At 34.4% G+C, this 22,885-nt stretch overlaps 1 protein-coding gene across 1 annotated transcript in view; it reads right to left on the bottom strand.

The window, feature by feature from the left end:
* The window catches only part of AK5 (adenylate kinase 5), a 96,503-nt gene that overhangs the window by 60,813 nt on the left and 12,805 nt on the right, over positions 1-22,885 (bottom strand). Inside the window, exon 6 of the mRNA XM_062581322.1 lies at positions 18,435-18,626. Within this exon, the coding sequence (XP_062437306.1) occupies positions 18,435-18,626 (192 nt within the window). The remainder of the gene's footprint in view (positions 1-18,434; positions 18,627-22,885) is intronic.

Below are 22,885 nucleotides of genomic sequence, written 5' to 3'. Positions count from 1 at the left end.
GCAGAGATTATGAGTGAAAATATTAAAATATTGCAGGCTGATCTGTTACTGTTAGATGAACTTATAACTATTTTAAAAAATATGATTTTTGTCTATACATCAGCAGATTTTTCTATGGAAGTATGCATCAACTGAAAGTTAAGAAGTCCTGCATTAATGTCAACTCAAGATTTAACTAGTTAATAAAATGTGGAAACTAATGTCTCGTATCCAAAAACAAGCATTACAGCATAGGATATACCACAGGCTTAAATATTAGCTGCTGTGTTCTCTTGTATATAAGAGATCTGTATTTAATTCAGGAAAAAATTTCACATTTCTAGGTACCTAAGATATTGGAAATATAAATAGTTTGATCTGCAATAGTTGTAGCTATCCAAAGCGGAATTTCAGACTCTAAGAACTAGAATACTTGCTAATTATTAGCTTTTCCTATTTGTCTTGGAAGACAAAAATAAATTTTACCTCTCAACTAAACAGCTCCTGCTTATTTCAGCTCTGACCTGAGATAAGCAGTGTCTCCAGTGGTGGGCTGGAGATAAACCAAAGGTTTATCAGTGATACTGATAAACCTTAGGAAAGGCATTGGAATCCTTGATAATGAGTCTGGTCTTTTTGAGTTAGGAGTGCCAAATTTTGATGAAATACATTATTTGTCTCTAGAAGCAAGACTTGTGCCAAATTTAGGATAATGTTCAGCAAATGTCATTTTGAGTTCAGGCTGGACTCATAAGACCAACTCCCACTTGTGTTGTCCAAGTAAGGACACGAATTTGTTTCCTGTAGTGAGATGTTAGGGCACTGTTTCTTAATTTCTGTACCAGAAAGTTCTGTTTAGCTGTCTACCTTCTTGGAGCATGTTGTTTCAGAGCACAAAGGAGACTACCTGATTTATAAATGAAAGCTGGCAAGCTAGGCAGATGCTGACAGAAACTATTGGTTTAGTAATCATGAAATACGACATTCTTGCGTCTAGCATATACTTTTTGGAAACAAATGTAGGACAAAATCCCACATGATCATGTAGGCTGAAAGCATTTTTTAAATATTGTAAGAAAAAAGTGGATGAAGTGGTACTGACTGACGTTACTTAACTTTTCAAAAGCTTTTGAGAGTATTTCTATTCAGAGGCTATTAAATGAAATGTAATTTTAGGGAAGCTCTGAATAGTAAAATGGCTTAAAAATGAGAAAGAAGACATGACAAATGTTGAAGGGATGTATCATCAACAAAGTAGTGCAGGGAATGACTGCTATTGATTAAGGAAATAAAAAGCTCATATTATAAAACTGGAGCAGCTTGCCTTCTTTCACTAGGGAAACAAAGTCTGAGATGGAATAGGTATATTGTCAGGAAATTCCTGTAATCTGACAATAGTATGTGTTGCAGAAGAAAGAAGGAAAAACAAGTAAGATCAAAAAGAAGCTTCCACCATCTTTCTTTTTACTATAATTTCTTAATTATACCTTTGGCTCTCCACTACCTTTTAGTTTGAGCTAAATCAATTACAGAATAACTGAAACTCTAGCACTTGCAGTCTAATACAATAGAGATAGGAGGCTGTTGAGATCTCAACCACTTATTGCAAAAACAACCCAAGCAAACTACACAAAATATTTATACATTACCATGAAAAATTGCTATAACTGATCATTACTTCAACCTACAAAAAAAAACGCAAACACTTTTCTGGCAGGCAACTGTGCAGATTAAAGTCTGAAGGATATATAATTTAGCACAGGACTGACAGAATGAGTGGAAAAACAGAGAAGGAGGAGCAATTGGGACGAGGGAAGAAACAGCACTGGTATATCGGGCGTGGGCTCAGTGAAAGGGATGAAAAAAGGGAGGGAGATGAAAGAAGAGATGGATTTTCAGGGACATAGGAATATGAAGCTAACTGCCAAGGTAAGATATTATAAATGGCAGGCTGGAGAAATTGGGCTCTTCCATTCCAGATATTCCAATCTGGAGTCTTTATTTTGTTGTATTCATTTATTATTAGGGAAAGTGGGTGTTATCACAAAGTAGGTATTACCAGGCCCATCATTCTAGTATAAATGCAATTTAGAGTCCCTTCCTCACCAGTATAAATGCATGAAGAAAGCAGGCTGTAGGCACTGCCTGGAATGCTCTCTCTGTTGCAGAAAACCTACTGACCAGTCATGAGATAGTAATGAGTACTGAGTATAATAATTGGGATCAACAACATAGTGTTTCAGAGTTCACTTCCCTTAACTGATCTTACAGATATACAGCCTATGCTTTCCAAAAATGAAAACTTTTGATATATTAAAGGAGAATCTCCTGCTTTTCTTATACTAAACATAAATCCTTCTATAAGCATAGGGGTCTTATCTTTATGAAAGTTGTCCCTAGGCGGAATTCTCCATCACTGCAGCTACCTCACCATTGCTATATTTTTCTGTAGTCTGAGACCGCGTCATGTAGTTTCTCCCATTACGATTGTCTCCAATGTCATCCTATGAAACAGCACATGCATAAGTATCTATGAAGCTTCTACCTTCCAATTCTTTTGCCTATGTGATAGTATGTGTTTTTGCTGACTGTTTCAATCCTTGATTATTTAAGCAAAATAATTTCAACCTTGTAGCAGTATAGTCTTTTTTCTACTGGGATTCTGGCAAAACAGGGATGATAAATTACAGAATCAAAAGTGTTTTCAAAGTATTTGCCTTTGTAAGATAACTCAGCTTAAAATTTATGTAAGGTGTACCTTTTCACCCTTCATCCTTGTTGTGGTATTGAGTAGAACTCAAATGGTGATTAGAAAGTATACCTATCTAGAATATTTAACAACTATCTTTCACTTCTGATTTACTTTAGTATAATGAATGTTTATTTTTGTGTTTCTTTTACTCTTAAAATTATATCAGATCATCATTCATGTTCCATAGAGAGATAGAATAGTATAGGCTCTAACATGCTCTTGTACTTCAGAAAACAGGTGAGGTCTGAATTCAGGATAGGTTTTAGGAGAAAATCTTGATTTCATAAGATTTAGTCACTGAACAGCAGGGAACAGCCACACAATCAGGAATCAGAATTAATGCACATTTGTGTTAGCAACTGAAAATGACTTCAGTATAAGCTTATAGAAGCACTGTAAAAGCAATTCAAAATGTAAATGGACATTCTTGCATGCTTATAAGATAGAGAAGATAGATACCTAAGATATAAATTTTAAAATTATCTATACTCAGGTATTGTGAAGATATTGTGAAAAGCTGTAATGCAATTGACTTTAAGCAGTTTAGTCTTTATTTTGAATACTTTCAGAGAGTGAAGAAATTTTATGATGTAATTTATAAGGGTACAATAAATTTATTAAATATTGTGTCATTCAGTTGTACTGCTTCAGTGAAATTACTTTAAAAAAGTTTGAATATATTGAAATTTTTTTTGTTTACCAACAGAATTATTATTTTGAGGATTTTAGGTTCCCACTTTCCTTTCAAGTGGCCGAGGTTGAAGTGAGATAAAAAACATTATTTTAAATATTTTTTCTCTTTCTGTATCTTTTTTGTTTAAAAAATGCTGAATAAGGCAAGGCTTGCAAAGTATGACAGTAAAAAACCTTTTTAAGCAAAAATCACTTCAGCCAACCTTAAGCCTGAACCTGTTCTGTTAACTCAGTTTTCTGGCATTCTTTGGCTACCTGTCCACTTTTTAAGTAATGCAACATATTGCCATAAATTGCACTGTTCAGTCAGTCAAATTTAGTTGCTAGGTCTCTCCAGTCATGTACTAATTAATGGTATACTAATTAAATCTTACAGAATATTATATCAAATGCTGTAATGGCCACAGTCTTCTGCAGTGGGTATGGATCAATGTTAAGCAATTGGTACGAATATTCAGACTCACTCTAACAGTAGACTTGTAACCATTTGTAGAGTAAAGACAAAATTTTCAGGCTCTTAAAGACAATTGACAGTAGTTCTTAAAAGTATTTTCAAAATCATATGTTGAAACTAGTTCTCTTTATGTGTAAAGTATCAGACTTCTTCGCTTCAGAGGAGAAGATAATCACACACTGTGATGACAAGTCTTTGGGATTTGCTGATGTTTTCTATCATTTGTTTCCAGTTGCCTGCCTTTATTGCTTGCTTCCACACAACTTCTCTTGATATTATTTTTCCCTTACAAAATCCAGATGGGACCAACAAATGAAAAGTTAGAGGAAGATGGGGAAATCTAATTATGTGCTATCATGGACACATTTTGAAGCCTAAATGACATATTTCAATGCCGATTGGTAGTCAGTGTTTTTGGACCCCTGGTTCCCAGGCCTACTCAAAGCAAAATTAGTGACAAAATTCTTACTGACATCAATGGGAAAGCAAAAGATCTATTCTGCATGTTTTTGAGGACATCCATTTTTCTTTCTCTTTCTGCAATTATGTTCCATGTAGACATGGAATATACCATACATGATGAAAACAAATTGTACTATATTGTATTTTTACATGATAAACATAGAAACAGAATATTTCATATTATGTTATCATTGTTTTATCCTGAATACTAAATCCCTCTCAAAAAGATGTACTGAAATTATACTGGGCGCTACTTTAACATATGTTACTGCTAACAGCAGAATTTAATTTAAGCAATTTAGGCAAAACATTAATGCAGAGGGAAAAAAAAGAAACGTTCTCTTTGCAAAGACTGTGCCACTTTTTCTTAACCTTTTTTTGCCTCTTTAACAGAAAACATTTGACTTATAAATAATAATAATAATAATGTAAAATGATGATTTTTTTCTCATTCAGCCTTCCATGGATATGTTGTTACAGAAGAATGATTAAAGTGACAGATACTCATTTTGTATTAACTGTAAAAGCCTTGTTAGTGGGGAAGTCTCAGTTTACACTAATTAATGACCTAAATATTTAATGTAGAAGGGCAGTTTTCTCTATGATGAAGAGTTTTTAAGTAAAGGTAACAGATACAGAAATTTAGCTAATTTGTTTCAGTGATTCTCCATTGCTAGAGTAAACTATAAACAAACAATCTAGAAACAATGTGAAAGGGAACAGCTGAAACAAAGCATGAGTCAGACCTTCAAAACCTAGCAATGAATTAATGGGTGAGATGATAGTAACAATCCCTGCCCTTGTAATTCAATACAATTTTGGACTATTTTGTATTTCCTTGACTGCGAAAGCAAATAGTTGACATAAATGCACAAACAGAAGAAGGAGGCAAAGAAGATTTAGGATTATCCTATTTACTTCTAGAAAATCATTGACAACTAGGTGAGATAAACTCCCTTAAGGATGCAGAAGCGTGCTCTTGGAAAAATAATTTTGATTAATCAATTTCAAGGCTGGAAGGGAGGACTACAATCATTTAACATGTCCTCTTGGGTAATACAGGCAAAAATATCTTGTGTGTGCATAAAGCTCACAACTTTTGTTTTGAGTTCTCACTTTGATTTCTAGAATGATATCCAGTGCTGATATAAAGACTGGGAATAACAGGAAGCATACCTACATAGATGTTGGCTACCTGAATTCTAGCCCACATACATTTTGCTTCAGCTTTTAATTAATGGGCTTGAAGCTCTCAGCTCTCAAGAGTAAAATTTTAAATGATTACCTAGTTTTACTTTTATTAAAGACTAGCTAATTTCTAACTGATTTCCCAAAGAGAACTCAAGTAATCTTTTATCTTATATAATGAAGATCCTGGACACCAATCTGCAATTTATTTTGCAATGATTTTCCTTATCTTAACCTCCTCTTAGAGCTGTACTGCTTTGATAAGTATATATATAATTACTGAGATAAGAGAATGATTCTCTGCACATAGTTATGTTCCATCTTTAGTCCAGTGAGCCATCTGTTACTACAAGCTTCTATCCCTAGTTAAGGCCTTTTAATTTTCCTTTTTCTTCCTCAAACCAAACCCTGCACAAGATAAAGATTAGATTTAGGTCTAATGCTTTAAGTGTTCATCATTTTCTAGTAAATCTTTTTTAAGGCATGTTTATTTTTAAATCAGAGAAGTTCCCCTTGCACAATTCATAGAAAAAAAGGATTTTGAAATTTTGTTTAAATTTTGCTCATTGCAAAAAGAGCAAGTGTGACATTTAACTTAAACAACAATTAATATTTGCAAGATATGTTACCAGAATGGGGTTACAATATTTCTAATATAACTGGTTGTTAAACTAAGTCCAGACACATTTTCAAGAAATATTGACATGGTTTCTGTTACTAAGTACTAACCTAACCTATGAGAGAATATTGAGATACACTTATTCTGTATTACAGTTACCCTACTAAATTTTTCTGAGTGGTCGTCTCCTGGCTGTACTTTAAGGATATAATGAATAGTTCTGAAAACCAAAACCAAATGGGTTTCAGAATCCACATGGCTCCTGACCCTCTTTCTACGGTTCAAGAGGTGTGAGAGCACATCAATGGCATAAATAAAGAAAAGCTTCTGTTCAGTACTGGAATTGAGATCATCTGTGTCTTGCACCCTGTGAACATGATACAAGATGAAAGCTGAAGTACCCACAAAATCTTCAGTGGTCATTAGAGCACTGAGGCCAAACACATAGCCTGAAGGAGAGCAGAAAACTACAATAATGTTCTTATAAAAGTAAAAGATTGAGCAGACTTGGGTACATGTGAAATAGGTAGAATCTATATAGTGAAAGTCTTGAGATAAGACTCAGAGGACTAATAAAACTTTGTAGTGTATTTTGGACTGTCAGATTTAATAAGCAGCTTGAAGACAAAGGAAAAAAACTATATTGCCAACATCCCAGATTCCCTTTCTATAAGGACTATGCATTTGTACAGAGCTCTTCCTCCCCCCTCCCCCCCCCTTTTTTTTTCTTTTCTTTAGAGGAGATTGAAACAGCACAGAAGGAAGGACACAGTAGGAAACTAGAGGAAATAATATTTTTAAATTGCCTAATTGGCAACTTGCAGTGGTTGGAGAGGAAGATGACCTAGGCATTATAAAAAATATATTGTTACCAAAACACAATGTGGGGTAGAATACAATAAAAAGCCTGAGAAGCTAGGTTGTGCAGAGAATTTTGAAGTAATATCTTTGAAAATGTGAATGCAAAGTTTCAGTTTGACGTTGTGGTCAAAGACAGAAGAAGAAATTTGGTGGAAGACAAAGTTAGTTAGATCCGTCTAAAAATAAAGTGATTTTAGCTATCATATTTTAAACAGGATAGATGAAGGCGTAAAAGATGTATGAACAATCCTAGATATATAACTGACTGATCACTGTAAATTACAGTGGAAAGATGACATATTTTACAGGCAAGTGCTCAATTTGCAATACCATGACTGGTATGAGTGACTGTTGTTGGCAAATGAGAATGGAGACAACAGTTCTTCTTTCATAGAAAATTAAAATGATATCTTAGTGATGTTTTGTGAGGCTTATTTTCCCATTTTGTTATTTAACTAGAATATTGAATTAAAGAATGTGACATGCTCACAACAAAATTAACAGCTATTTTTGCTGGCCATTAATGAAATAAATCTCAGTCATGTATCAGACAAGAAGGTACAAATGTTAACTCTGGGAATGGAAACGACAATATGAAAGAGGATAAAGGAAATATGCCTTGTTATAAGAAAGATAAACTGCAGAAGATTGACAAGAAATTCTTTGACAAGAATTTTATCTTATATCTATGTGATAAAAGGCAGTGCTGTGCTGCAATATCTGTATTAACTCTAATAATGTCTGTATTAACTCTAGTAATGATGTACTGCAGCTACCAGGAACATAACAGCCACACCAATAGTTACCTGATGTATCTATCAATGAAGCAGGATATATTAGTTCAGTGAAGGGCTGAATTAACACAACAGTGGTGTTTCCTCATTCTGAGTTATTTCATACAGTTCTTCACAGCATTGCATTATGTTTGGTAGATGTATCTTATTTGCATTAGGGAACTATCTTGGGAAAAGCTATCAGAAACATTCAAAAGGATATTCTACACAGGGGAAGATTTACTAGGGAAAAGCTGTAATTCACACATTAGCGCTGGTATGTTCCTTGAATACACAATGGATGGCCAGCTTTTCAACTTTTTCAGTTCCCCAACCACATTGTAGCTGCATCTAACCCTATCTAAATGCTGAAATAAGACTTCAGAATGCTGGAGAACAATGCCAGAATATATCTAGAAAACTGACTACATTTGACTTTATGCTGATCGTTTGAGCATCTCTTCTCCATTTAGACACTTAAATGGCTTGCATCATTACAGTACCTGAACGTTCACAAATATTAATAAATTTATCTTTATGATGCATTATAAAATAAGAAAGATAATCTTCTATGTCTCCCCTCTTCTCATGCAGTAAATATACTGGAAAGGAGGAACGGGTACAAATACTCTAACAATTATAGGATAATACTAGAAAGATACCATGACTAGAAGACAGTTTACTCAGTTTCATCTATTTGAATCAAAGTAAGCATAGTGGATAGTAAAATAAATATTCAGTTGCTGTGTGAGTTGGAAAATAGATATGTTTAACAGTGGCTGATGATACTGACTTAAAATTCAGGAAATAAGGATGATAAATACTAGAATATAGAATTGTAGGCACAAGCCACCAGATGTAGCTGTATTTTAACAGGACAGTGAGCATGAGAGCTTGTTAGAGAGCTGACAAGCAATCATGATTCTATTGAATGGGCAGAAATTGAAGCACAGGCAGTTCTGCCTGATCGTGAGGGGAATTTCTTCACTGTGAGAGTCACAGAGCACTGGCACAGGTTGCCCAGAGAGGTTGTGGAGTCTCCTTCTCTGGAGATCTTCAAGGCCTGCCTGGATGCAACCCTGTCTAACATGCTCTAGGTGACCCTGCTGAGCAGGGAGGTTGGACTAGATGATCTCCAGAGGTCCCTTCCAAGCTGACTGATTCTATGATTCTATGATTGTATTGATGTAGCAACTTGCATCAGTCTATACCCAACATTTTCAGTCAAACAGCAGTGACAGAAAGGTTTTCCATAAAATCGGGAAGTTATTGAATGTAAACTTGTAGCTTTTGATTTTCACAGGATTTCCACAGCAATAATCAGAGTCAGAAATCACTAATGGAACTTCTGAGTTGAAAAGAAAGTGTTATCTAGCATTTATAGCAAAGTATGGCAGAAATGCAGTTTTAGTTCTCCTGGATCTTCTCAAAATCTTTTGAGGTTTAGGATAGGAAAGTTTTGCTTTTGAATTCCAAGTATTCCTGACCCAGTACAAAAGGATTTCCTAGAGATTAAATATTTTTTCAAGCTGATTTCTTAATATGAGGCCCATCTAAATGAGAAAAATTAATATCTTCTCTAAACTTCACTTTAGCTAAAAAAGGAAATTAAAAATTAACACTCACATGAAGAACATAGCTTAATTACTTTAAAATGAAATCCTTAAAATGGCTTGAAGAATATATAGAGAATATTCTTCAAGAATATTCATAGAGAATATGTAGAGCATTATTTTAAATACCTATTACAGATCATTTCTCTGCATGATAACTTGGATTAATTACTTATCTCAGATTCAGATCTATAAAATAACACTAATTTTAAATATGTATAAACTCTCACAGTGCCACAAATTAATAAAATATGGAATAAAGGCTGTCAGAGATGGCATTCCATCTCTCTTTCTGGTCACAGTGCCACAAATTAATAAAATATGGAATAAAGGCTGTCAGAGATGGCATTCCATCTCTCTTTCTGGAGTTCCTAAATCGACTTGGCCCATGCACTTCTCGCGAACTATTTATGTAGCCAGTCTTTTCAAAGTCTGTTTCTGCATTCAGGCTACTGGGAGGCAGGCGACTTCAAACAGCTGATATTTATTTAAATCATCACACTACTACAAATAGAAAAGAACATACTTATTGGTGCCCCACTGGTGTTCACCTCAACACAAAATTTCTACCTTCAAGAGTTTTTTTCCACGCTTGCATATACACAGCTGGCAAGTTTCCAAGTTTGTGATTTGTGGGGAGAAAGGCTATGTTAGAATATGGACAAGGCTAGGTTTGAGGGAAGCTGTTCTGAAAGGTTTGTACCACTTTGCAGCCCAAAATGTGAGATAGAAGGCATCAGATGGAATGTAAATAAGATCTTGATCCTGTTGCTGAGAAGCGAGAGCACGTGTGGGAGGTGGTGGCTAACAGTCTCTATTCCTAGGATTATTTCAGGGAGGGGGGAGTAGATTTGGGGGCTTTATTTTTATTCATTTAAAGAATTGCTTAATACAATATTGCATGCATGCGAAGAAGTACCACTGCCAGCTCTTCAGCCGTACAAACAAAAGCAGATAGCCAGTCTTGCTTTTTGCCAAAACAGATGCAAGTTCCTCCACTGGCACGAAGATCCTTGGAGCTGTATTCTGGTTTGGGAGAGCTGCCTGGTAGCTCCTACTATTAGGGCTTTGAAGCAGAGCAGAGGTTCAGATCATGTCCTTTTTCTATTGATATGTCCTATTTTCCAATGCAAAGCTCTGGATTGGCCTTGAGAGTTGCTGCAAGGACTGTAGGACTCACATTGCTCAGGGCAGGGGTGTGTGCAGTAGAGGTGGTGGAACTGAAGGGAGAGCTAGTACTTGGAAGCACTTTTTTGGACTCAGCCGTCAGAGCCCAGTAAAGAAACAAAGAGAAAAAGCTCAAACCAAAAACCCAAGCTGGGCAGCTACATGATTGCATAGAAATTTCAGAAATAAATTATAGCTAATGTGAGGTTATTGCTAAGTCACTGCCTGTTGTATTAGTGTGAAATGCTATAGCAAAAACCCTTTTACAAACAAATCAGGAGAAAATTTTATATAACTTGGTTCCATGGGGAATCTTCTGTGACAGCTGACAGCCATTAGGCTTGTTTGATGCTAATGAGGGCAGACAGCTATCTAAGCTATTTCCTTCACTCACAACTATTTAACTTCTAAATTTGTGCTCAAAAAAAAACTCATTTCCAGCTTCAACTGCTTTCTATGGATTCTTTTTACTTCCCTGACTTATCTGAATGTCATTTCTGTTGTGCATATGAGTGGCAAAGTCCTTAAAAAGACAACTGAAGATATCAGTGATATCAACACTTTATGTCACAGGATGCTGTCCTCTCCTGGCTGCTTAAATAAGGTCCAGAGCCTTCTTTTAATATTTAACAATTTTGTCTCACTAAACCTGATCTTTTCTCTTTCTTTTTTTTCTTTTTTTTTTTAAAGATTACACATAGACTTATTAACTAACAAGGTTGACAGTTGAAGCTACATGCTTATATGGAATTATTATAAATAAGGCAGACTGGGCCTAAATCTGTATCCAATAAGATATGTGTTAAAACTTCTGATGATATTAACACAATGGGCTCTATAATATTCTTTCTGTCTCTAGACCAATAGATATTTAATTAGTTCTACAAAGAACAGCTCCACTTTCTAACAGCAGCTTTGATAAGGGTGACTGTCAGATTTTGTAATCCAGTGATCTGTGTCTCCTCTCCAATGACTATGCAGCTACCTATACCAGACAAATCTAAATAAAGTGGAGATTTAGAGAGATCCTTTTCAACATAACCAACATTGGGTGATGAGGTAGTAATAGCAGGGTTTTAAAAACTGTATCTAAACAAGGCAGAGCAAAGACTGGAAGTTTGACCATTTTTTTCCTTTCTATCCAACTTCTCCTCCATCCCACCATCTTTCCATAATTAGTTTTAGTTTCATACAAATGACCATTTTCTAAAATGCACATTATACAGAGAATCTGATGTTCGTGGACTAAACAGTGAAGAAACTGGGTCTATATTTTGTAACTTACTTTGCACACTCATGTGTTGCTTTGTAACTACAGTTGTTCTACTTGGAACCAAACCTGATAAAAACAGAATAAGCACTGCCCCATCAGAAAAAAAAACAAATCACAGTGGTTTTTTTTTTTTTTTTTTTTTAGAAGAAAAAGGTAAGCAGTTAGCTATTGACTTCTATCTATAATTTTAGTGGAAAATTACAGGAAAGCTGAACACGTATACACAGTCAGATTTTTTTTGTACACACAGTATGGTTTCATGTTATATGACATGACCTGTTAGGCAGCTATGTTAAAACTCAGAGAAAAGATGCAGGTAATGTGCTTCCATCATATTTGTTAAAAAAAAGAAAAAAAGCAAAAAAAAAAAAGTTTTAATTTAAGATGTAACTTTTCCTAACCTTATAATTTAAACTCAAAGAGGTGCTATACAAATATATTACAAAGCCAGAATCTCTTAAACCTCATTGTTTTTCTCCTCCTTACTTTACATGCCATTTAGCATTTCAACAAATTAAGTTCAAATTAAGTGATTTAATTCAGCAGGAAGGTTAAAATAACCTCATTCAAGAATAGTTAGCAATCCCTATGTGTGGAAAGAGACATCTAGAGAGAGAAACAGAAAGATGAAAGCTAGTATAGCATTTTATAAGCTAAAATAATACTGTCAATTTTACATAAGATGTCATGCATATTATCCTGCCCTCTGATCATTTTTCCCTCTGACAAAAATTTAATGGCAATGACCATAAAATGATAAAAATTATCTTTACTGAATATGTCTGATTCCCAGGTTATTACCATTGGCTTAACTTTATAAAAGGAAGTAGTCATAACTTTTTCTTGAATTCTCCTCAGTAAATTAGCAGTAAAAACAGGTCTGAACATTTTAGAAATAAGAATGGGAAATAGGTTATTTTCTTCAAAATCCTCATTTAGAAGACTTTTTGATTTTTAAAACTGTAAAAAAAAGCCCCTTTATTTTAACACAGCCAGAGAAAATAAGATCTATGATGGAATTTACTGAACAAAATATGACAGAACTAATTTAAATTTTAAATTTGAAGAATCCTAATCTTGACACTTAAATCTACAACAATAATATTGCCCTATCTTTAATATATCATCTCCTGGCTTTATGCTACAACCCATAACTACCATAAAATTGCTAAATGTTCATAGCTGTCAACTTTATCTCTCAGAACAGGATACTGAGTTTTAGAAAGTACTAGAGTTTTAGCAGATACAGCACTTGTCGGAAGTTACAGTGTTTGCACGATGCATAATTCATGGATACATCTTGTATTTTTTTTACAGAAAGTGTTAAAAGGGATTTTTTCTGGGCCACTCTCTAATAACCTTCTCTGAATTCTCATTCCTTCCGTTCTAGAATATAACCCATTCCTATGACTGAGGACTACTTAACTGAGTCATCTGAGTGGAAATAGCCATTTCTTGTAGGCAAAGAGGTTACTTTCTATGAGAGATTTTGTTTACGACTTGGACTTAGGGACATCAAAATGTAACTGGTACAGCAATTTGTTCTTTATAGTTTATCATGCCATATTTCTGTGTTTTCAAAACTTCCTTGCAGGAGGATGAATTATGTCTGATGGGATGGATATGAAGAAGTTTTCTAATAAAAATAATTTTGCACTGACAGTGAAAGTGATTTTCTTGAGCATCATCCTAAGTCATTCTTAAAGGCTAGGTAGTTGATAGTTGCTGGTGTAATAAAGGTGAAACAATATAACTTTCAGAAGAGAAAAATATCTTAAAACAATGAAACAGTTCTTAGTTTATTTTTTCAGCTGATTCTTAAGGAACTCCTAATAATAATCTCCTTTAATGCAAATTCTTATCAGATGACAGAGATTAGACCTTGCACTGCACTTGACCTTCAGCTAAACCAAAACAGTCTTCTGCTGTGATATAGTTTATCTAGGCTGGAGTAGAGTGCAAGGGTTGGAAGAAAAGGGTTAGCTTTTCACTGTTTATAGCACACAGCTCTTTTTTATTGGAACAAGGTAGCTTTTTCTCAGGATGGCATCCATATTAAAAAAAATAAGGAGATTAGTTAGTTACATAGGTTTTGGCAGGGAGGTTCTTGCTTTGTTTTAGTAGTAGTTTGAGGTGGTTTCCTACTCAAGACCCTAGCTCTATTTGATTTATTTACATGGTTGTGTACACATACAAACTGACATGTCAGCACATGAGACCAAATAAACAGTATTCTAAAATACTCATCTAAAAGATTACTAGATGGCAGGAAGGATACAGGAATGAAGAAACTGAGTTCAGAACTAATGTCCTCTGTTCAAGATTTGAGTACTTGCAGATTATCTAGGTAATTACGTTTTCTCCTTTTCAAAATTTAATCTATCCATAACCATTTTTCCTGGTATTCTGTGGTTTAGATAGTGTCTTGATAAGCAACATGTAATGTTCTAAGATTTCTTAAAAGCTGATGATGTAATAAATGTCAGCATATGCATCTATTTATACACTCCACATTCAATATTCTGGTATTTATTACTAACGTCTTGATAACTCAGAAATGGCATTTGACTCAGTAAAGTAAGGTTTTATTCTGTTAGACCTACTGGCATATTGCTAAAAATAGTTTTAAACAAAGACCATGCTTTTGTGGAAATATCAAATATTTAGCTCTCTTTCTTAATTATAACGATGCTTACAGATCTGTTAAATTTGAAAAACAATGTGATATCTTTGATCTCCCAACTTCATTATTCCAAGAGAGGAGTTTTTCAGAAAGGACATGGTCATATCTTCCTGCTCCTTATGGGACCATGTATATGGGGCCCTCATTTCTTTCCTTGAAAACAGAAATGAATAAATATCAAATTCTTGCTTTGATGCAAGGACACCGTGCACAGACTGGAAAGATAAGGCACAGAGAGCAGGCAAGTAGAATTTAGATTTGTATTATCTTATTCATACCGTGTCTAACAGCAGACTGTGATTATCTCAAATGTCTACTCATTAGTCATATTTAGTCACAATCTTTTGGTCTATTTACTGATGAAGAATGGTATCTTTAAGTTTAAAATTTGAATTGCAGTTCTAAAATTGTATCTGTCTATAAAACAGATTTTTTTTTCTTTTACCTGGATAGAATCATGAAGCTGGGTAGAAAGCATCTCTGAAATTTAGAGCTTTGAATAGCAGTGACAAGGAGCAGGTAGGGATGTAAGAAAAATGTTAATCTTTTTTTTCTCCTGGTCTACACTGACCTTGCCTGACCTTGCCTCAAGGCTTCACTCCTCCAGGAATTAGGCCAGTTTAATTCTATTTTATGCTGTTTAAGTTCTTATACTGTTCTCATTCACACAGCATTGAACCTGCAAGGTGTTAAAATACTGTAATCAGCAGGACAAGTATGACTTTCTTTCTCACTTTCTCCTGCTGCAGGGAAATAGGGTGCACAAGTGCTTCCAATGTCTGTAGAAGTGTTAATATTATATGTATTTTATATGTGTACATGCTAGTAAATGTAGGCTAAAGATATATGCCTTTCACCTGGAGATGAGAAAGATGACTGCAGGGGTTCAGGACCCTATGAATTTCTGTCTTTTCCACTGATGAAACTGACCTGGCAACCTCAAGAGGCTATGAAAAAAATATATGCCTATCTTTTTTTCCAAAAACAAAAGAAAACTCAAGTTCAGTGAAAAAAATAATGGAATCTTCAAGTGAGAGAAAACATGAGGCAGAGTAAGAAAATACCTATTATCTCCATTAACACGATTAAAGGAACAGGACAGGAAGTTAGCAGGAACATACTTAGATTTCACATTGGAAAAAAGAATATTCAACAAAACAAACACATTAGAAGAGATTATGTTGTCTGAGGAACACCAGATCTATAGATACTGCTGATCTATAAGTAGAGCACTAAGAAAAGGAACAAATGGCGGCAAATGACCATTTAAAAAAATACTATTTTAAATTTACAAATTGCTTTAGTGGTTTGTAGTATTTTAGGTGTACTTAGCATATTTTCTCCATTTCAATTTTTATGGTTTTTAAAATGTCCCTTTGTAGGAATTTCAACTGCTCACTTCCTCTGTTGTATGCATGTATAATTTATTTGTATTACTCTTTTCCTGGTTACTGCTTTCTTTCATTTATTCTCCACAAACTTATTTGTCTTGGGCATCTGCAAAATGCATTTTTCCATTTGCAATGAAATCCTATGAAAATCAGGTATGCCATATTTTTTTTACCATCTACAGAAAGGGATCCCTATATCCCCTAGCCATCAAATGGTCAATGCACTTAACTTCCAGCACATTATTCTACCACTGCATCCCATTTTTGCAACAAGAGAAAATCAACTGCACTGCAAAAGCAACAGATAAGTTATGTGAACAACAAACTGCCTTCCAAAGTCTAATTTTCTTTATTTATACACAGATGTAAACCAAGAGTAATTTCTAGATGTCTATGAAATTATATTAGTACACAATGTGAGTAAAGACCACATAGTTAAGAGACAAAAACAGACCTTACTTTTTTTTTATATTAAAGACTTTTTTGACACTTTGATAAGTCAATGTTTTCTGCATACAGTGCTTCTTTGTTCAATAATGAACAGTAATAAAATGCCTACATGCCACGTTATCATTTCTTTACTCATATATCTTTCAAAAAGAAAAAATATTTTTAAGGCGCACACTGTAATTTAAATTATCTTTAGACTTCTCAAGAAAGAAATGTTTTAAGTAGAAGACTAAACCTTCATAGAGAAAAAAAAATCCTCTCTTCTACAGCTCTCATCACAGAGCAGGAATTTTAGCCAGGTACCCCACTGAGACTTTATTTGCAAAAGCTGCATCTTCTCTGAGGAGCTAAGTATGCTTTCTATATGCAGAGCACTTTAAAGGGCTATAGAAATGTCACAAAATACATACCTCCTCAATAATGTAAAATAATTTCCAAGAATTACAGTTCTCTCATCCTTCCTAATATTGAAAATCCTCAAACAGAACAGACACTCTTTGCAGAAAAAAAAAATTAGTAGTTTCCTGAAATATTTATTTGGAAATCCAGAAAGATTAAATGCATTATCAGAAGTACTAACACCAGTAGACGGCTTTGCAATTATGAATGTTTTGGCCCTTTGAACCTGATCAGCACACAGAACTGACAAGACTTGGTCATACCTGATGTACAGAGAATATACCAATGTGAACTACCTAGGTTATTCAGGCTATCCCAAGAAACAAAACAGGCCATATACGCTCTTACAGTATCATATGTGGTACCTAGTTCCATACACTAATACAACTAGACACAATTTGTAATTTAGAACTCATCAATAATTCAATTGTTGTCAATAGCCTACTGTGATTAAACACTTTAATACTTTCGTAGTACTTGCTAGTCGTACTTCCACTAATTACTTCTGGTTTTATTTATGCATACAGCTTTAAGTATGTTTTGTGTTTAAAGGCAGTTTTTCTTTCCCTGAATATTGCAGAAATCAATATTCCTACAAATTTCCAATATTTATAGTTTATTTTATAATATATATTTATAGTGTAATTTTCTTGTCATCAAATTTTTACCTGAAACATTAAACTTTCTAGGGGTCCAAATAAGGCATGTTAAAACCATGACAAGATAAGCTAAGGGCTTTTCAGTTACTGGTGTAAGTCAACATTTTTAGTTACTGGTGTCAGTCAACATTTTTATAAACTTACTTCTTGAAGAAGATGTACTGGTTTACTCTGACTCAAGAACATCTCTCTGTTAGAATATATATTTTTTTCTGCTTTCCGCTCTCCCCCAACACACTCCAAAGGTAAGCATCCAAGAAGTACATGACTACGTGCAAGACGTAACTGCTGCGCTGAAATAGCAACCAGTGCTTCAAAGGTGTTTTTCTTTCATGCAAATAATCTCTGAGGGGAGGGAGGATTTGCAGCTAGTTAGAGGAGAAATTTATGCCTGCTGCAAAGAATGACATGGTGTAAGCATGGTCTCTTTGTCATCTACACACAGATGACTTCTGTTCTGTGTTGCTGTATTTTGCTGAAAATACTCTTACGACAGTTATTCAGCTTCTGCCTCAGTTTATACCACTTCGTAGTTTTTCTCAAATCAAAATCGTAGTGGCCTAAGCCAGTCTTAAATCTTTATAGTCTTATATACACCCGTCTTCAAAATTTGGAAAATGATCGGCTAAATTTGGTATATCATCTTGGAGTTATGCATTTAAGAAGATGATTCAAGTTCTTGTCAATGTTATCTTTTATATACACAGACATGCGCGTGCACACACACACACACGCATGCACGCACCCTTTGACTCTCATGCAATCTTTTTATCCTTGCACTTGAAAAATATTTCATGGATTTGTACAGAACAACTATATAAAGAATGTCAAATTATATGACAGTACATGTTTGCCTAATACCTACAGAAAAAAGGGAGAAATTTGCCTTCAGTAATTACAGTGTATACATCTAAAACATAATTTCCTCATATCTAGCCTCTTAAAGCAAAAGATTGAAGAAGCCAAACATAACTACATTGACAGCTGAATTTTCAGAGATGTATATGAAAGGACTTACTGTGATGATTAGCCCTTTTTCCTGGAAATACTTAACCAATGGGACAGCATTTTGCTTGAAATTCATTAGTCTTCTCTGAGTAGCTTTCAGGTTATCATCAGGTCTCCCTTGCTGTTCAGCACGTTTCAGTAACCTTTCTTTTAGCCTTTGATTGGAACACGCCAGAAATACCACCAAATCTGGGGTACAGATCTGAGGAAAGAGCAGTTCAAAAAGTTGTCAATTTAGTTGACTATCCAGCACAACAATACTTAACAATTCTCTTACAATGTGAGGCTCAGATATGGTACATTTGCATACCATGGAACTTGATTAACTCTTTATTTAATTAGAAATTCACAGGCTTGGGAAAGGACTTGTTTGTCTTGCGTGAAGGTTTATCTATTTGTTTTACCCGAAATTTTAAGGAAAAAGCTTAATGAAAGTATTTTAGGTCATCTCAGAAACCTTTTCTAGGCTACATGTTTCTCCTTTGCATTACCAGAAGATTCCACTAACTAAAATTAAAAATCTTCAAAAAGAGTAAAATCTGTGTCCCATACTCTGCAGGCAACTGTTTGTATGATTTTTGTTTAAAATGCCATTCTGTAAGGAGGCATTCGAAACTCAACAGCTACTATAGAGCTGACAGGTGCCTGAGAGATCTGTTCCAAGATTCACAGTAAACTTACCATTGACATAGGTACACTCTTGTTAAGGCTCAGTTTTCCTTATAAATGAATTTATGATAATTGCACCTATCTCTTGTTAGCACATATTTTCAGTTCTATGACTTTACTTAAATACTTCCTGGCCCTGATATTACTATTGCAGTCATTTTCCTTATAACCTTCTTTCTCTTTGTTTTTTGAAATCTCACTTGAGCATTAGTGCATTTTTCAAGAAGTTGTATGTGGCAGCTAAGACAATTTTAATTTCTCCCATCAAGTCTGGTCTGTGTGTCACACCCACCCATCACTACACTAATATTCAGGAAGTATAGCCTTAAGGCAGTGAGAAAAAAACTTTCACAAATTTAGTTCTTTCTCAGTTAAATTCAAGCCACCTTTATGGCTTCCAGCCTTCTTCATGACTTTTAGTTACTCCTGCCATCAGTAGATATAGCAGACAGATTCTTGGAGTTTGATGGAGGAGAAAGCTATGATATCCCCAGTTTCTTACAAATGCTTCTGAATGTTCTCAGCTAGTCTTCAGAGGCCACTGTTCTTCAGTATATGGTAGATAAAACAAGTAATGCTACTCAGACACCTGAACTGACAGGATTGTAAACTGGGGAGATACGGTATACTAACTACATTTATAAAACTTCTGCCCTGATTCTGTGCTTTCAGGTACCTTGTTGTAACAAAAAAACTTCTCTTCAAAGACTCAAAGACTCTAAAAATCTTTTTCTCATTAGTTTACTGTTGCCTTTTAAAATGTATTAGAATTCTCTGTATGAAGCATTTGAGATAAAAATAAAACCCTATTGTGCTGTGCACATTTTCATATGATAGCAGATTAGAAGCGGTTTATTTGTCCTCACACACAAGCATGAAGTTCTTTCTGCTGTCATTACTTATCTGAATCATATTTTAACTAATATTAGTAAAAAAAATTTAGCCAGTATTTCAGAAATGGTATAATTTAAATTATGAATGATGGTGAATGCTCAGGAATGCTAAATAGACATTTCTCACATATTTACCTATACATGGAATTACTTTGCCTGTATTCAGTTTAATATTACGTAAATCATTAGTCAAGTTTGAACTATACAACAGTATCACCATGCTTTTACACATACTCCAACTAATACCGTGTAAAGAAGTAACTAATTTATATTTTTATGTTCATTACACAGTTTTTGTTAATATATTACTACTGAGGACCAGAACAAATGAATTATACTTATGAATACTCTCCACATCTAGGTCACTACCCAACAATCTAAAATTGCCTAAAACCAAACATAAATTAGACTAAAACAAACATAAATTAGACTGAAATTTCAAGACTTCACAGATGGACAAACTTGGGAAATTAATAATCAAGGTCAAACAGAAAAAAACCTGTCTAGCTAGATTAAGGCCTTTGAGGGTATCCAGCCTTTACATATCGCCAGGCTTTTTTTCCTGGCAGTCTAAGTATAGAAAGTTTCTTCTGAAATCAAAAGAATCAATACAGCTTTTCAAAAGGGGAGTGATAGTCATTAGCCTTCAGTTACACAGGAGGTCTTTGACAGAGTAGGATGCAGAGATAGGAAAGCAGAAAGAAAAAATGGCTAAAAAGTAGAGCTCAAAATATAAAGAAATGTTTGGTAAACAGCACTAGCAAGAGGCATTATGGCCACTTCTTCATTGAAGAAAATCAACCAAGACTTCAAAGAATCCTTTTTTTTTTTTTTTTTTTTTTTTTTTTAATGTACATAGTAGATAATTGGAGAGATGAGGACACAAACTACAAACTAAAACCAGCAATACTAATTCTGGTAATTTTTCAGCATACTATCAATGAGATTTTGAACATTTTACCTTGTAATTTTATTTTTTTAAATAGCTACCAGAGGAAGAGAAGCTGTTTGTTCTCTTTTAGCTATCTGCATTGCAGGTACCTCAACTTAAGCAAAAATAGAATTTCTTAGAATATTTATTTATATAGTTGATGAATTTATTCTGCCCCTTTCACAGCGTGAATTATGACACTTAAATTTTACTTCCCCATAATAGCTTTAAAGTGTATAATTTTCATATGAAAGAACATGAAAGTAAGTTTCTGTATTAGACTTTCATGCAATATGGACTTCATTAAAAGCCGCTCTGTTGAATTAAGATTGTTTAAATAGTAGTAGAAGTCTGACGAGGAATCGGAAGTTTCGAATTTAAAGAGAGTACAGTAGTAAACAAATCCAATTCATGATGTGCACCTTAACCATCGCTGAAAGAAAATACCACAGATTTCAAAACATTTTAGGTCATAAAACAGTGTGCCATGTCTAATGCACATTGCAGAGGACTGAGCAGTTCCTTTTTAACAAAATGTGAAAGCACATTTTCAGTCTAATATTTTTTCCTTCTAATGTAAAATAAGTATAATAAGGAGGTACAATACAGTAACTGTTGTGGAAAATTAGTTAATTAGGCTTTTAATTATTTCATATTGCTTTTTAAAATGGAAAGTTCTCTACAAGAACTAAGTGCTGTTGTTATTACCAACAGTAATAATAAAAAAGCCTTTAGATTTACTCTGAGACTCTGGCTTTTGTAATTTGAAATACACTTCATTCACACAAATAGAATGTCAGTGAAAACAATGGCTTAAAATTCTCAATTTATGAAGCTCAGTTTCAAATTAAATATTGTCTACAAGGCTTTTTGAACTGGAAAAAAAATTCAAAGGTATTTCATTTTTTGAGGCAGGAATATAAAATAGATTCTGATTATGTGATGCTGCTATGAATTCATCTGTTAACTGCAGAACATGCATCTTTGCCATTAGAAAATAGATGAAAACCATGTTATAAACATGTTTCTGCTTCTTTTTAGATACACAAAAGAGTATCATCTCTTCTACATCCATAAGTATGCAGACATAATAGCAGTTACTATATTTCTCCCACATACTTTATAACCTCCAGGGTAAACCTGTGAAACGCTATCGATATTTTACTCCTGTTTTCATGAAACGCTCTGCTCCCATTTACCTCAACTGCAATTGCCCGCAAGACATGCTTATAAATTTAAGCTGGAATGTAACAGACTTTATGTCTGTTATTATGGAATTATTATTATGGAATGTATGTGTGAACATATGGACATCTGGGATTACTTCTCTGGCAATATCTCTGGTTCTCCTACAAAAAAACAAGTATGAATCGCTTTTTGCTAACAAAGGAATATGTTTTTTATGACTCACTTGAAAACAAACCTATTTCTGAAACTCAGAACTAAATGTTGTTGAGTTTTATAGCCAGGGAATAAGTTGTGTCTTCGGACTTAATCTGCAGAAAAGATTCTCTGTGTATAGAACAACATAGGCAGAAGAACTGGATTCCTTTATGCTGTTTTACCCTAATATGCTCCTTGTGTTGAAGGCAGAGAGTCTTATTCGTATCCAGAAATGTATGTGAGGAAAGATATTCAAGAAACCATTGTTCTTGTCATCCGTGTAACAAACTGACTGTGCAAATACAGAGTGTCCCTAAGGACAGATGGCTGATGAATAGACCCCTTGTCTTGCCAAAGAGTAGGAATCATAAATCCAAAGTTGATAGACATCACATATTGACGCCTATCAACTTTTGGATGTTTCTACATCTCTATCTGCAAGCCTTGTGAGCAGGCCTTTCTTTAAGAAGGTGAGGTCCGCACAATAACTCTCTGTATAAAGAGAGCAACAGAGGCTCCATACACAAAAACTCAGTATTCTGTTAAACTTAATTGACACCTGCTAAGAAGATACAAAGCATGGAG

The sequence above is a fragment of the Rhea pennata genome, chromosome 8 (genome assembly GCF_028389875.1).
Source record: "Rhea pennata isolate bPtePen1 chromosome 8, bPtePen1.pri, whole genome shotgun sequence".
In the NCBI taxonomy this organism is placed as follows: domain Eukaryota; kingdom Metazoa; phylum Chordata; class Aves; order Rheiformes; family Rheidae; genus Rhea; species Rhea pennata.
The sequence above is the reverse complement of the archived record's forward strand: the minus strand, read 5'-3'. Positions and strand labels throughout refer to the sequence as shown.